Source organism: Tasmannia lanceolata, unplaced genomic scaffold (genome assembly GCF_043159265.1).
Source record: "Tasmannia lanceolata isolate RefF3 unplaced genomic scaffold, GAP_Taslan_0.1 ptg000003l, whole genome shotgun sequence".
NCBI classification, from domain to species: Eukaryota; Viridiplantae; Streptophyta; class Magnoliopsida; order Canellales; family Winteraceae; genus Tasmannia; species Tasmannia lanceolata.
This window is the reverse complement of record NW_027518680.1, coordinates 54,205,584-54,221,692: the sequence shown is the minus strand read 5'-3', so window position 1 is coordinate 54,221,692 and position 16,109 is coordinate 54,205,584. Positions and strand designations below refer to the sequence as shown.

The following is a 16,109-nucleotide window of genomic DNA, read 5'->3' as shown; positions in this document are numbered from 1 at the left end:
CAACCGATGGTGAGGGCCAATAATCGGTTGGGGCCCTCACCATTGGTTGTCATAATATGAAACAAACAGGGCCTTAGAAGTCCTAGGATACAACTTGAGATGGCCGAGAGAGGGTACACCCAGGCCCAGCCTTTTGGTCCAATTGGAGAAGAATAGCAGCAAGGTCGAGAAGCTTGAAATCCAAGCTCGGTTTCTCCTTGCTTATATGAAATTTCTGCAACTAAGGATTTACTTTTAGGGTAGAAGAAAACTCTCTTACCAAACTGCAAAATCCCAATCCCCAAAACATTCCAAAAACTAACCTCTCCCAAGAAGAAGATAAGAGGGCTTTTAAATGATGTCCCTAATACAATGATATTTCCTAAACTACCACTAATTAGGAAAAGGAATATTAAAGACATACTAAATGTCAAATGACATGTAAACACAACTAAAATGATAGAAAGTGGTTAAGTAGACCACTAATGCAACTATCAATTAATGAAGCTAGCAACTAACCTAAGGAGCCAAGGACCCATGTGTTGCCAAGGGGATGCTCCTGCATTAGGGTGTCACGGACAATTTACAAGAGATCACACAACCATCAAAATCACCACAATCTGTTCATACACTATTTTTAGGGTATACACTGCACCAGAAAAACATATCACCCATAATAACCAGTAAAGCAGCAAATAAGCAAGAACTTTATAGCCAAGAAAGGTAGAAGAAAACCAATTTCTACAAGAGTAATAGCATTCCTCTTCTAATAGAAGGCAGACAGAACCAGTGACTCTACACTAAACCTTTCTATATATTGTTGATACATATAAATAGAGATTTTTCTGTTTTTTTGCCAATACAATGGACAGATAACATACTTAGCCATATGGTAATCCCATTCAGGAGTTTTAATTGCCGAAAGAAACAAAGTACATAGACAGAAGAATAAAAAGAAACATGGCGGATTCTTAAAAACTGATGGCTATGGAAACCCATTGAACTTACAAAAACCTCTGACGATTTGGCTTTCCAGAGGTGCATTTACTTTCATCTGATTTGCGGGCTACTCGGACAGTACTTCCGAAACTTGGCCTCTGGCAATATTCTGAACTCTTGGACATTTTCACACCGTGAGAGCTCGAACGCTTCTCTTCGAAAACTTGGGTGTTGCTTCCGAAAAACCGCGATTCATGTGGAGAATCATAGCCCATCATCTGCTCATACTCCTAAAAAAATTGGATTTTCATAAAAAAACTAGTCCCTAAAAAGGAAGTATTGAAATAACAGCTTTAAGTAAGATGTCAATCGTCAAAAGTACGAATGGTTAAAAAGAAAAGGGAGGGATGTATCTGTTAATTGTAAACAAACAGGGGAATTTTCAGTTTTGTAAACAAGCCATATGTGAAACCAGAAGTGGATCAGACATGGCTAAGGGATGGATGAATCTAAGTTTTAAATGAGTGATACCTTAGACTTTGTCCTGTCAAAATAAGGAGTCAAACAAGGATTTAAATCCTTGAGAAACATGTCATCTGGGCTACCAGGAGTCACAGGATCTCCAGAACTGAATTCCTGACATTGTGCAAAGAGTATTAGATGAAAGTTGAAAAACTGGAACTTAACTTTTGAAGATTATACATAAAAACTGAATGCTGCAAGGAAGTAACCTGCAAATTTTAGCTTAATTTTGAATTGAATCTGCTTAAGTGCAGTGTGCAAAATGAAAATTAAGATTCACTTTTCCCATGTGTTTACGTACTGAGCCTAGCAATGGATATCACATACCAAAGAGTTAGCAGCCTCTTGATCATACTCTGGTGTTCTAGGAGAGCTGACATGTCCACCAAAGCATGACTTCACTGCATATTTATCTGCCTTAACCTGCTCATCCAATTCAATATCAGCAATTAACCCAAGCCATGCTAGATAATTTAAATGAACGAATTTTTAACCCAGCAAGTGGAATTTCCCATAATTGAACAGGAGATCTATATAGATGGTTTCTTTTTCTTGAACATTTTTGTATGTGAGTCGAAAGGAAACATCATTTACTGAAGGACCCAGAATGTAAATCTTTGGTGATGGATGTCCAATCGATCTTAATGACATGATTGTTTTCTCTCTCAGACCAAATAGGATACCCCAGTGTTCCATTACTTTTCCTAATTTTTTTATATCTGCTGTACAATTTTGAACTGATATCACACCCACTAGGCCACTCGTCAAAACCTTCAAAGGAAAGAGTTAATGACAACACACCTACAAAATCCAGCCTCCTAGGAGAAAGAAATTGGCAGATTCTAAGCAAGGCTTCCAATTCCGATGTATGTGTTGTTGGGACCTGGGCAGAAGCTGGGTTACGGAGATTTTCCCCGACGATTTTTTCTATACTCGAGGGCACACAAGAGTTACCACGCCCCGCACTGATACCACCTGTTGGGACCTGGGTAGAACTCATCCTTAAAAGCTAGCCGTTAAGGGGAGGATGCCCAAGTCCATATAAGACTTGTGGGACCTTTGCTTTAGTGTGGAACCCCCAACATGTGTGAAGGTTTCTCCTTTACCTGTGCTCAGAAAAATAAGCAATGCATTGAGTTGTGAATTTTGAATAATCAAAGTAACTTTCCTTAAGAACAAAGCTTTTAGAGGGTCTTTGCATATTTAAGGCATAATTTTTGGGGAGCTAAGTGTTAAAGGCCTTCTCTTTCGATGTTATTGAATGGGAGTCGAAGACTTCTCACACCACAAACTCCCTTTTCCCCTATGTTCTCTTTCTCCTCTTCGAAGACTTCTCACACCACAAACTCCCTTTTCCCTTCCCCTCAATGTCCATGGCTTGGGCAGTCTCAGTGATATTTTCTTTTCTTTACTTAAACAAGTACAAAAGAAAAAAAAATGCTCGGGTGTAGGATCATTTTGAAAAAGAATGCTTGGGTGTAGGAGAATTTTGACTGATAAGCCCTGCCATGATTATAGTCTTACAATCAATCATAAGTTATGAATCATTAGCTTGAACTATTTTAGGTGGGCTCTTTGAAAAGGTCTTTGTTGAAGCAGGGGAAGTTGGCTTCCTAGGGCATAATGTCCATTCGAGAGTTTTTCAATCGCCGACATACAAATCCCCGTTGGACCGGGATACCTTCACAAATCAGTTTGTTTGTGGTTCCAACCTTGACTGAGTGGCTCCAACGTTCCTAGATCTGGTAGAAAGCGGATACTCAGCTCAGGAAGCTTTCTATTTGTCAGGAGTCTTTAACAGCTGTTGTCGGAGGTCTCTGATTTTGATAAGTCAGGGGGAGAGTAGAGTGAGATCTCCATGGCATCCCCCAAGATCCTTTCCTCGATCGGTAGGGAGCCATGAGGATCTAGACTTGATAACAAGAAGGTTTGACTTCCGAAATGGATCTACTCGAGGAAGGTGGACATTACCAAACCAAAGAGAAGATGATTGTAGGTGTTTGAAGTGCAGCTATAGCAACTATGGTACTCGACGTATCTGCAGAAAATGTTCAGGGCCGAAGTCTAACAAAAAGGTAGAGGCTGCTAAGTCATGGATACCTAAGGCGATCCACAAGGAGCTCCACGTATCCAGAGTGGATGAAAAAACCCCCTGTATTCACTATCCCAAGCGAACTGATCAATGATAGGAAGAAGACTTTAAAAACTTGTTTGATAGGTTCCTTGTGGAATAGGTCCTTATTGAAAGAAGTTTGGTCCTGGGCAAGGAGAAATTGGGCTTTGCCGCTTTTAAGCAAACCGTTCTGCATTAGTCCCTCATTGGTGCTCTTTTGCTTTGAGTCCCAAAGTCAGGCACTTCCATTCTTCGGCGGGGAGGTGATGCTTTGGGTGGATACCTAGTTTCCCTTCAACTGTGGTTACATGCCTTAAATACTGATGCAAGAACAGTGAGACTTAAGTTCTTTAATATCCCACTCCATGCCTAGTCTCTTTCCACGGTGGAGACTTTGGGTCAGCACTTTGGACAAGTTCTGGAAAATCAGATGTCGGGTAGTCATGACCACTGCCTGGAATTCGCTTCTTCTGTTAAGGTTTGCCATCCTTTATTAACCTTCTGGTAGATTCTACGGTTTATCCAGTTGGAGTTAAGATGGTGGATGAGTCTTTAATGTCTTTTAATAATCCCTTAGCAGAAAGAAATTCCTCTCCTTTGGCCCCTACTTTAGATGTCTCTACTGACCCTCCGCCGGTGATTGAACTGTCTGTGGATGAGCATTTACCTGCAGGCTCTGGGGGTAATTCTGTCATTCCCAAGTCAAAAGAGCCGTTGGATAATTCTGTCTCAGAATTTGAATTATCCTCTACTTCGGGAATGGAGAAACCGGCAAAAGCTCCAAAAAGTTTAGCCCCATCATTGAAAGGGAAATTGGTCAGTCTTAGGAAGGACCGTGTCAGAAGCCCCTAAAAGCTAAATCAAGTATTTTCGATGGAAAAGCTTCCAGAAAAGATATTTCTAACTGTCATAATCTACAACCCTTGTCAGTGGAAAAGGCGGTTAAGATTAAAAACCGTCTTTTTAAGAGCAATAAGAATAACGGAAATTTAAAAGCCTTGAATGATCTCAATAGTCACATCAAAAGGTTTCGTGTCAATCCTTCCAAAAAGGGCTCTTCGGTTCAGAAAGATAAAGTTGGCCAGAAGGGGAGGGGTGTGTGTCCCGAGAATTATCTTTTAGCTACAAAAGGAGGTCTTTCTCTATTTAAAAGAAATCTCTTGGATTCTCGAAGAAAAGAAGAGCCAAGGAAATCTAATTTAGCCTCTAATTTTAGCCACCTCCTCTAATTTTAGCCACCTCCTCAAAGATTTTCATAAGCCTTTCAAACCCTTTCCAGCTGCTATGTCGACCTACTCTGGTTCTTCATTTAGGAAGAGGAAGGCGATCACATTTGAGATAGATGATTTACAGTTTCTTAGGGCCCTGCAATATGATGAAGCGATGGCGGCAGAAGTATGTCCTACGCCTAAGGAAATCTCCATGGGAATCTGGAAGAGGCAATGGAAACAATTCAAGAAGGATGCACTGGCCAGCAAGGATAGCCTTCTAAAGGTCTCAGGGAAGTCTGATCCAAAAGAGACCTTTTGTCAGAATCTATAAACTTTTTTTCTTTAAGGAAGCCCTGGAAGAGGAGCGAAGAGCTTGTCGTCAACGTTGGGAGGAGATTAGAGCGGCAGAGATTGAGCGTTTGGAGAAACTGATGGGTTACTCAGATGATGTGCCTCAGGAGTCACGGAATTCCTTGGATTGGGAAGTCAGCATGGAGGTTCAGACTCGGATGGGAGAGGATTTGGAAAGACAAGAGGCGGATTCAAGGTTGATAGATTTTCTAGAATCAGAAGAGAACAGAGTCATTCCCTCTAATGAAATGGATGAGCTGCTGGCTATAGGGGATGTCTTCGGAATAGGTTTTGACAATGATTTGGAAGCCACAAAGAATTTGTTTCGGTCAATAGCTATTAGGGATTTGAAAGAATTAAGGAAGGTTGGTATTGAGAAGAAAGGTGAGGAAAATGGGGCCAAGGGTAGTAACCTTGAATGAAAGGCCTTCCGGCCCTGAGGAAAAAAAATATCGCTATAAAATGAAGGAGAAAAGAAAAAGGGAGAAAAGGAAAAGAGGAAGAAGAGAACTGTAATTGAATAGACAGAGAAGTGTTGGAAAAGGGAGATACAACTCAGTTTTCTATCGTTGAATAGCACTGTGATTTGTCTGCCACTATCCAGAAATTGTCATTTTTCCATAGTTATAGCTTGAGAGATTCGTTCTTTCGCTTGGGCTTTCCTATCTGGATATTTTAGTTGTGCTTTATATTCCTGGAAGTTTCTCTTTTCATCTCATCTTAGAGTTCCTGGAGGCAGGTTTCGGTAGTTTCTGATGATTCGTTCACCTTGGAGGCAGGTTTTGGTATGTTAGAGACCTACATGATGATGGTTGAGAGATAGAAAGAGGGGAGAAGAAGTATGAGAGATAGAGAGTAAGAGACAGAGAGAGAGAGAACACGTTAAAAACTCTCTTCCCGATACGCATATTATATTAATATGTATATGGAAAAGACAAAGATGCCATTGCATGGGCGTCAGTACATTTAACACTCCCCGTCAAGCTGGAATGTATATATCATACATTCCAAGCTTGTTAAAAAAATCGTTCAATTTGGCACATCCCAATGGTTTGGTAAACATATCTGCAAGTTGATCTGCGGATCGGGTAAACGCTGTGCAAATCTCACCACTCTGAATTCGATGACGAATCAAGTGACAATCAACTTCAATATGCTTGGTTCGTTCATGAAACACTGGATTCGTTGCAATATGAATTGCCGCTCTATTGTCACAATACAACTGCGCTGGAGATGTCGATGCGAACCCAATCTCTGATAAGAATGAGCGAAGCCATATTAACTCCCCACTCGTATATGACATAGCTCTATACTCAGCTTCTGCACTTGACTTGGACACAACATCTTGCTTTTTACTTCTCCACGACACCAGATTACCTCCGACAAATGTGCAATATCCTGTCTTTGATCTCCTGTCAGCAGGAGATCCTACCCAATCCGCATCACTGAATCCTTCTATCTTTTCATGTCCATATTTTCTGAAGCACAGACCTTCGCTTGGCGTACCCTTTAAATATTTGATGATCTGAATGACAGCGGCTCAGTGGGAGGTACGTGGAGCACTCATAAAGCGACTAACCATACCAACTACAAATGATATGTCTGGACGAGTGACAGTCAAATAGATTAGTTTCCCAACCAATCTTCTATATCGACCAGGATCATTCAGCAACTCCCCTTGATCAGGAAGAAGTTTAACATTTGGATCCATAGGGATAGCCGCAGGTTTCACCCCCATTGAGTCTGTCTCCTCTAAAATGTCCAATACATATTTCCTCTGTGACAATGAGAGGCCACGACGAGAGCGAGCAACCTCAATACCAAGAAAATATCTGAGCTGACCCAAATCTTTAGTAGAAAATTCACCTTGGAGGAAGGACTTCAGATTGTGTATGCCAGACTTGTCATCTCCTGTAATTACAATGTCATCAACATACACTATGAGGAGGATATATCCAGAAGTAGATTTGTAACTAAACACAGAATGATCAACAGCACACTACTTCAACCCCAAACGCAAAACCGCGGCACTAAATCTTTCAAACCAAGCCCTAGGCAATTGCTTGAGTCCATAAATCGCCTTTTGAAGACGGCATACTGATGAGAACATCTCCCCCTGAGCAACATACCCAGGAGGTTGCTCCATATAAACTTCTTCAGACAGATCGTAGTGAAGAAATGCATTTTTTACATCAAGTTGATACAGAGGCCAACCACGATTTACTGCTAGAGAGATCAAGACACGAACCGATGGAATCTTAGCCACTGGGGAAAACGTCTCCTGATAATCGACACCGAATGTTTGAGTGTACCTTTTAGCCACAAGGCGGGCTTTGAGATGCTCAATAGACCCATCTATGACAGACTTAGGCAAACTAATCGAAGACATGCTAGAAACAAAGGACTGAAAGGAATGTGAGAGATGGGCATAAGAAACAAAATTAGATATAGATAAGCAACACTACGAGATCTAGTACGGGATGCAATTGGTGAATCAGAAGGTGGAGAACAAGTACCTGAAGGCTGACAATCCGACTGCGGAAGAGGATCAGTAGGCGGAGATAACGCTTCTTCAATCGTAGAATGAACAACTTGGCGAGGTCCCCGAGTATAAGTTTGCAGTTCAGAACCCTTAGAAGCCAGAGAGGACCCATTGGCATATTAGGAACAGCCACAGGGGCTGGTAGAGGAGGATCGATCAGAATAGGAACAGGCAAGTTAGTGACGTTAGCAGGTAATGGAGAACCTGTGGAAGGCAAATAAGGCTGGTCCTCAAAGAACGTGACATCGGCAGAGACATATGTCTTCTTAAGACGAGGACTATAACATTTATAGCCTTTTTGGGTATGAGAGTAACCTAAGAAGATGCACTTTTCAGCTCTCGGTTCCAACTTGTCAAGTCCTAGAGACAGATTATGAACAAAGCATGCACATCCAAAGACACGGGGCACTAATGGAAATGGGTCACCGAGAGGATACAAGACAGAAAAAGGCATGTTCCCAGATAAAGTTGAAGAAGGAAGACAATTACCTAGGATCACAAGGGAGTCAGATGTAGATGGAGCCACAGGAGAAGAAATACCATCAGAAGCAGCAGCAGAGGCATTCACAGGCCTGTATGGACAAAGCTCAGGATGTAAATCGTAGCAATAATAAACAATATGGCCATCCAACCTACAGTGAGTGCAATGATGACCCCCACGACCACGGCCGCCACCATCTCTGCCTCCCCCTGACTCACGACCACCACCATGGCCACGACCACGCCAACCATCATCACGATCGCGCCCAAAGCAGCCACCACCACGGCCACGATCACCCCCACCATATGAAACAAAGAGCAGATCCATCCACTAGAGGTTCACCAGACTGAGGTACCCGCATACGCTGGACACAGGAGAAGGCCTCTGCGAGTGTGGGAAGCAAACCAGAACTAACAAGCTGCTGACGGATCTGGAGATAGCCAGGGCCCAAAGAATCAAGAAATCGAACTACCCGCATCTCTTCCTGACGCTTTTTAAGAACCTCAGGATCAACAGTAAAGGGCAACAATAAGTCAAGCTCCTGACAGAGTGCAAAGTAATCACTATAATGGGATCCTACTGGTTTGTCTCCTCGCTCAAGTCTAAACCAATCTGAAAAACGATCACGGATACGAGTCAGATTATCCACTCCTGAATACATAGTAGCCACATGCTCCCAGATTTCCTTTGAGGACTACAGATACATCATAGACGAAGCAATATGGGGTTCCATCCAACCCCATAAAAAGGAGCGAACCACGGCATCATCCTCACGCCACTGATCATATGTCGAGTCAGTACGAATCGGAGAAGAGCGCTCAAGAAAACTGATTTTTCTACGGCCAAGTAGATAAGTGTAGACTGCCATCTCTTCCACGGGGGGTAATTTGTCCCATCCAGTTTTATTGAAGTCATCTGAAGGGGAGGCTCAACATGGGAATAGCTAGACTGAGCAGTATACGACGAAGAACGGCCCTCGTCAACCTTGAGAGTCGTAAGTTGCTGAGCGGAGGGCTCCACAAAATCCATAACAACAGCCGACAAACAGAACAACCAACAAGTATACTCCAATCACTACCGGAAAATAAATAAATAGAAAAGCTCCACAAGGCACTCAACAACCTATTGCAATGCCATAGTAGCCCTAACAACAGACACAACGAGGCAACAACACTTCAGCAAACAAACACAAGAAGGCTATCACCAACAATAACCACCACAGCACCCCCACGAAGAAACGACCAAAGAGAGGCTACAACACACGTGGCCAACCATCCACAAGTAAATCACCACAACTGTGCCAACACAACCACCAACAATACAAGCAACAGATGAATCATCTAACCTCATCAAACCACCACTAACAACAACTATGGTGCTGATTTAGATCATGGATAACGGAGCGAACCACAAATACCACAAACCACAAGTTTCATAATAAAGAGAGAAGATATGATTTAGATCATGCGTAAAGGGGACCTAAGGATCGGAATCACAAACGAGAAAGAAAGACAAGAACGAATTGGTCTAGGGTTTGGAGAAAAAGGACCGAAGGTGCTGATATTTTAATAGGACAAAAAAACTAGGGTTTTGTGAATAAGACAAAAAAAAATTGGGGAAATGATTGGGCGAAAATGAAGAGGATGGGGTATGGGATTTTTGGTTAAAGTTTGGGTTGGAAACCCCAAACAGTTAGGGCTGAAATAAAAAAACCCAATGAAAATTTGAAAAAAAAAAAAAGAGGCACGAAGAATAATAAAGGATCTTTATTGTTGATGTGGATCTCTCACACCAATCGCTCTGATACCATGTTAGAGACCTACATGATGATGGTTGAGAGATAGAAAGAGGGGAGAAGAAGTATGAGAGAGAGAATGAAACTATGGAGGGAGAAAAAGGAGGCGTCAATGAGAGAGAGAGAGAGAATGCGTTAAAAAACTCTCTCCCCAATACGCATATTATATTAATATGTATATGGAAAAGACGAAGATGCCCTTGCTTAGGCGTCAGTACATTTAACATGGTAGTTTCTGATGATTCATTCAGCTTGAAGTTCTAAGAGGTTTTGTTTAGGAGTTCTTTATCTACTCTCAGTCTCGAAAAGATATGTGTGATAGTTTCAAAATGGTTATAGAAGATGTAAAGACTGCATTCAGCAGAATAGAGAAAAGGAATGCTTGGTTTCTATTGTAATTTTTGGCTATTTTGTTTACTTTTTGAATTAGTCTCGGGTATGCCCGTGCCAATTCACCTTAATATTTTGTACTGCAAGCTGGGACTCTTGGTCCCGAATGCTATCTGAATATTAATGAAATATGTCACTTTTCAAAAAAAAAAAAGGAATGGGCGTTGAAGCTTAAACCAGGTCATTTGAGATTGGCTAACATTATTATTGTAGAGATGCAAGTTTTGAATAGTGTTGCTTCTTCCCTATCAGAGAGATTGAAGCATGGTTACTTTTGGAAGAAGTTGCAGAATCAGTTTTTTGGAGTTCTAGGCTGTTCTGTAGAGAAGAGGCAACATAGGCTTATTACAAGGAGTTAGGACCAAGATGCATAAACCCAGATTCTCATTTCCAAAACATTAGGATTGTTGGGGGTTTCATGCGATTAAGGGTTGGTTGGGCACCCTCCCCTTAACAGCTAGCTTTTAAGGGTGAGCTCTACTCGAGCCCCAACAAGTAGTATTAGAGCCTGAGCATGGTAACCCCAGTGGAACATCGAGGACAGAGAAAATCCCTCGGGGAATATTTCGGCCACCCCGATGTACCCTTGAGGATGGTGGAAATCCCTCATGGAAAATCTCGTAGTTCTCACATCGCTTCCACGTGGATGGGGAAATTGTTGGGGGTTACATACAAATGCAAAGATCCCACATCGAATAAGTGAATGGATATGGACGGACTTATAAGGACTTAGGCACCCTCCCCTTGATGGCTAGCTTTTAAGGGTGAGTTCTACCCAGGTCCCAACATGTGGTATCAGAGTTAGGGTGTGGACGTGTGGTAACCCCACTGTACCCTCGGGGACAATGGAAATCCCTCGAGAAGATCTCGGTAAACCCTTGTGTGCCCTTGAGGATGGTGAAAATCCCTTGGGGAAGATCTCGTAGTTCCCACATTGCTTCAGCGTGGAGGGGGAGATTGTTGCGGGTTACACGCAAAAGCAAAGATCCCACATCAGAAAAGTGAGAGAGATGTGGATGGGCTTATAAGGGCTTGGGCACTCTCCCCTTAACAGTATGCTTATAAGGGTGAGTTGTACTTGGGTCACAACAAGGAGAATAGTTCTTAGACTAAGGATACACAAGGTTTGAGTATCAAGGAATCTCCAAGAATGTGGACACTTGTATCTTATCCTTAGAAGCAAGAACCTTACCTCAGGGTGCCGCTCCCACCCCGGAACCTCGATTTGGCACTCCTTAGGAAGGAGCTTGCAAGGAGCACGACCCCAAAGAAACGGGAACCACTCCCATGACGTTCCCAACCTGCTCCTATTTCTCGGTCCCACCATCACCAACTTCCTTGCATCAAAGTCCTCCAACTCTTCAAAGTACTTCATTGGAGCAAACACAAAGGCACGAGAATGAGGGCACGAAAATGAAGATGATTAAAAATTACTGCTTTTTTACGCACTTAAATTTTGAAAGATGTGTGAAAATGGTTGGACATTACTATTTTTTGGTGTACTTGAATTTTGAAAGATATATAAAAAAAAAATTAAATACACACTTCCATAGCGCTCTCAAACTTACTCTTCTAGGCCCCCACGCTCCCCCGCACCCGCACCCGCTTCGTGCTTCTAAGATCTTATCAGTGGCATTCTCTTATATAATTAACAAATTGGAAGCTACATGAGGGATGTCAACCATTTTTGTGTACACTAATCAAATATCCTGCTCTTGATTTGGGAAGGAATAGTCTTAGGGAAGATAGTATGATGTGGCAATTTCTTGTGATGTCAAATATGCTTAGTATTGTCTGAATGTCATTACAGGTAATCTCGGATCATCCTATATGAGAATGAGGCCTTCTTATTGATTTATGAATATAACTTTCTCCCTTTGCCTAAACAGATATTGAAGAGTTGTGTCCCATGCTTAACGTGGAATATAAAGGGTCATGGTATGTAATAGAATTCTTAGTTCTTACTCCTTGCTGGTGAGCAGGGTTGAAATATAAATGATTAAACAACACCAACTCTCACAGCATAAGTTTTTCGAGTAATTGGTCGTTTCACATGGTATCAGTGCTATTGCCTCACAGCAAGTCCTGGGACGTGTTCAGCCAACCGAAAAGAGGGGCCACATATATCAGTGCTATTGCCTCACAGCAAGTCCTGGGACGTGTTCAGCCAACCGAAAAGAGGGGCCACATATACAATCAACCCATAAAAGAGGGGTCACGCATGAGGGGGAATGTTGAAGTATAAATGATTAAACAACGCTGACTCTAACAGCTAGAGCGTTTGGAGTAATTGGTTGTTTCACAAACAGATTTTTATAAGGTTATGAAAATAATCAGTCATCAAACAGCTTATACAAGGAAAAAGCCAGACAGGTAACCTTAGATCATTCATCATCATTTCAAAGTCAAATTAACATGAAAGATCTAGCAGTAAAACACTTCATGAAGCAAGAGAGAAAGGGAGCTCATAAGCATACCTCAGCGAGATCCTCCGCCAAACATTGGAGCTGGCCTGTAAGAGATGTAACCTGCTTTTGAAGGGTCGGGATTACTTGTTTTGCCTGTTTCAGCTCCGATCCCTGCTTCTCATAAAGCTCCTTTAGTTGAGAATTCATAACATCTGGAAACAAGATGGCGCTTTTCAATGACTTTATTTCTTCTCTTTGATTCAGACATAAATCCTTCAATTTCTCCACCTGCCAAAACCCAAAAAATATTGAAGCATGAAGAAATCCTCATCCCCGCTTACGAAAATCATAATTGATGGAATAGAATCGCCGTTTCATGAGTAGTTTCAGAATTTCCAGGACAAAATCTTTCATACTTATTAAAGAAATTGAACAATCTCTAAGCATTTATTCATCAAAAAAGATTTTTACTTCTCCACCTCCAAACGCCCACAAAATATTGAAGCATGAAGGATTCATCATCCCCACTTATGATAATCACCATTGATGGAAATATTTGAATTTCGTAATCGCCATTTAACAAACAATCTGTTTGGATACAAGGATTTTTTTTAATCCAGGATTGTAAAATCCTAGACTTTACAAGCTAATCCTGGATTTTACAAGCTAAACCTGAATTTTATAAGGTAAAACCTGAATTTTATAAGCTAAAATCTGGATTGTAACATTTTCAGGATTGTAAAATCTAGGTTTAAGATTATATAATCCAAGTTTTAGCTTATACAATCCAGGTTTTAGCTTGTAAAATCAACGATTTTACCATCTAGATTATAAAATCCAAGTATCCAAACTGCCCCAAATAGTTTTAGAATTTCAAGCATAAAATCTTTCACACTTATAAAAGAAATTTAGCAATCTCTAAACATTTAACTATAAAAAATAAAAATAAAAAATTTACCTCTCTGTTTTTCCCTTCTAGCATCTCTCTAAGCTCCGTAATCTCAGCTTCATACTCCTTATTCTGACTCAAAAGCTCTCTCTCACTCCTCAACACCATTGCCAAACTCCTCGTATTCGCCTTCACCTCCGTCAACGCCTTAATCTCCATCCGATCCTTCGTCCCTTTCTGAAACAATTTCTTCGGAAAATTAGTAAGATTCGAACCTCTCCCCGCACTCTTCTTCAAATCCTCAGCAATAAAATCTTTCGGAACAACGAGAGTCATTCGATCTATTGGAGTTTTCGGTTTAGATCTCATTAATTTCTTAACCATAGATCCGAAATTCTGCTCGTTCTTGATCTTTGGAGGAGCGATAATGTCTGCAGATCTAGCTCTGGTGAGGATCCGGGATGAATTTGAGTTTGAAACTAGGCGTTTTAGGGTTGAGAGGTTTTGGTTAGGGTTTTTGAGATCGGATGAGGAAGAAAGGTTTGAGTGGTGAGATGAGGTGGAAGAGCGAGAATCGAAGGAGGGATAGCGAGAAGATGACATTTTGAGAGACAATTTGGGGAATAATGGAGAGGATTTTTGAAGGATTGAAAAGGGGAAATGTAGAGGATTTAGGGTTTTGGGAGAATGATATAATAAGAACAAAAGGAGAGAGTGAAAGAGATTTGTTTTTTGGGCGGTCTTTTGATTCAAAATTTCAGGGGGATAAGAGAGGGTTTTGGGAAATGACGCGCTATTCACGTTGAAACTTGAAAGAAGCCACTATTTGGTAGCTCGCAAGAGATCATTGAAACTGTGGCTCGCTCCAATCCCTACCGTACACGTTTTGAAAAAATGGGTCCCTAATGATCCAAGAGCTAGGGAGCCCAATAAGAGAAAAGTAAGGAATGGGAGCTTTAGATTACTGAAAATTGCGGATTTTGCGTAACTTTTAAATTAATCATCAAACAGAGGTGATTCTTCAAAAAACGGGTGGGAAAAAGACCCCAATACCCTTATGACATGATCATAGTCCTCGTATGTTGCCCTTCGTGACAAATTCACAACCCAACGTCAATCATTATCTTTAAAGTAAGATTTTATTATTTCTTACTTCTCTTTTGGTGACAACAGCTACGTTATTAAATATTTTATTATTTACACATCTCTTTTGGTTGAGAACGGCGACGTTATTGAATATTTTATTATTTTTCACTTCTCTTTTGGCTTAGAAAGGCGATGTTATTAAATATTTTATTATTTCTCATGTCTCTTTTGGCTAAGAACGCCGCCAGATTCTGGAGTACGCCACTGGAATATAGAGTACGCCGCCGAAATATCGACTACGCTGCCAGATTTTCTGGGTTTAAACATGCGTTCCAAACGTATCGAGTACGCCGCCAAAATATTGAATATGCGACCGGATTCTAGAGTATGCCGCCTGAATATCGAGAACCCCGTGGGATTCTAGAGTACCCAGCCGATATATCGAGAACGCCACCGGAATATCAATGTGTACGCCGGCGGAATTCAAGGGTATGCCGGCGTAAATAATGGGTACATGCAAAATTTCATACAGAGAAATTGCGGTATTATTAGAAGACGTCACCGTTCCATATTGATATCCACGTGTCGTGGATTTAACCGTCTATGCATATTGATGAACCAAGATTTAAATGAACCCAATGGACTCTAGGTTCTAAGGAAAATTTCAAATCCAAACCAAACCAGCTGTGTATAGAGGCGGCAACTTTCGAAAAAGTTTTTTAACACATGTAAAGCATCTATCCGTCTCTGGTTATTTCCGACGGCCAAGATAGAAACGAACCTAAGGTTCTGTCGGTTCAAATACACATTCAAACGAATCAAAAAAACCCTTGTGCAGCACGCCAATTTACTGGGCATTAAAAACAGGGGGATTTACTGTAATGAAAAAGGAAGCTGCAAGGAGATTTATGTTGATGTCAGAAGGGTATTGGGGTCTTTTTCCACCCATTTTTTAAGAATCACCAGTGTTTGATGATTAATTTAAAATGTACCCGAAATCCATAATTTTAGGTAATTATCACTCCCATTCCGTACTTTTCTTGGGCAATAACGCCTTTTGATGTCAAATCACGTTATAAGGGGGCGCATGCGTACTGCAAGGGGTGAAAATATCATCACCGTAATTTTTTTTCTATATTTAAATCTGATTCTTTCTATTTTTAGACAATTCAATATATAGTGTGGCTAGAGCTATTGTGTGCATTCTGAATATAATCGTTGCTTCTAAGCTTAGGAGTAGGGTTGGAATTAAGCCTTAATGTGTTCATGACTCAACCAATTGTGCATGGAGCTAGAATTACCAATTTTGATCGTCTTTACACTCTGATGCTGCTTAATCTAGCCAGGAGTGCGAACGATTCTGATTGCGTTGGGTCCCGCCTTCTCTCCAATTCTGGTGGCCG

General features: G+C 41.2%; 1 protein-coding gene across 1 annotated transcript; it reads right to left on the bottom strand.

Annotated features, from left to right (window-relative positions):
* Positions 1-665: 665 nt before the first annotated feature.
* Positions 666-14,373, bottom strand: LOC143863349 (structural maintenance of chromosomes protein). The gene is made up of 5 exons (XM_077374033.1): positions 13,690-14,373; positions 12,801-13,019; positions 1,768-1,863; positions 1,450-1,554; positions 666-1,208 (listed from the first exon to the last, which is right to left on the bottom strand). The coding sequence occupies exons 1-5, from the start codon at positions 14,221-14,223 to the stop codon at positions 984-986; spliced, it is 1,179 nt and encodes a 392-aa protein (XP_077230148.1). The 5' UTR covers positions 14,224-14,373; the 3' UTR covers positions 666-983.
* Between the last annotated feature and the right edge of the window lie 1,736 nt (positions 14,374-16,109).

Coding starts and splice junctions, on each gene's coding strand:
- LOC143863349 (XM_077374033.1), bottom strand. CDS start 14,223: ATGTCATCTTCTCGCTATCCCTCCTTCGATTCTCGCTCTTCCACCTCA. Junction 13,020..13,689: donor TAGAAGGGAAAAACAGAGAG/GTAAATTTTTTA, acceptor GGGTTTTGGCAG/GTGGAGAAATTGAAGGATTT. Junction 1,555..1,767: donor AAGAGGCTGCTAACTCTTTG/GTATGTGATATC, acceptor GCACAATGTCAG/GAATTCAGTTCTGGAGATCC.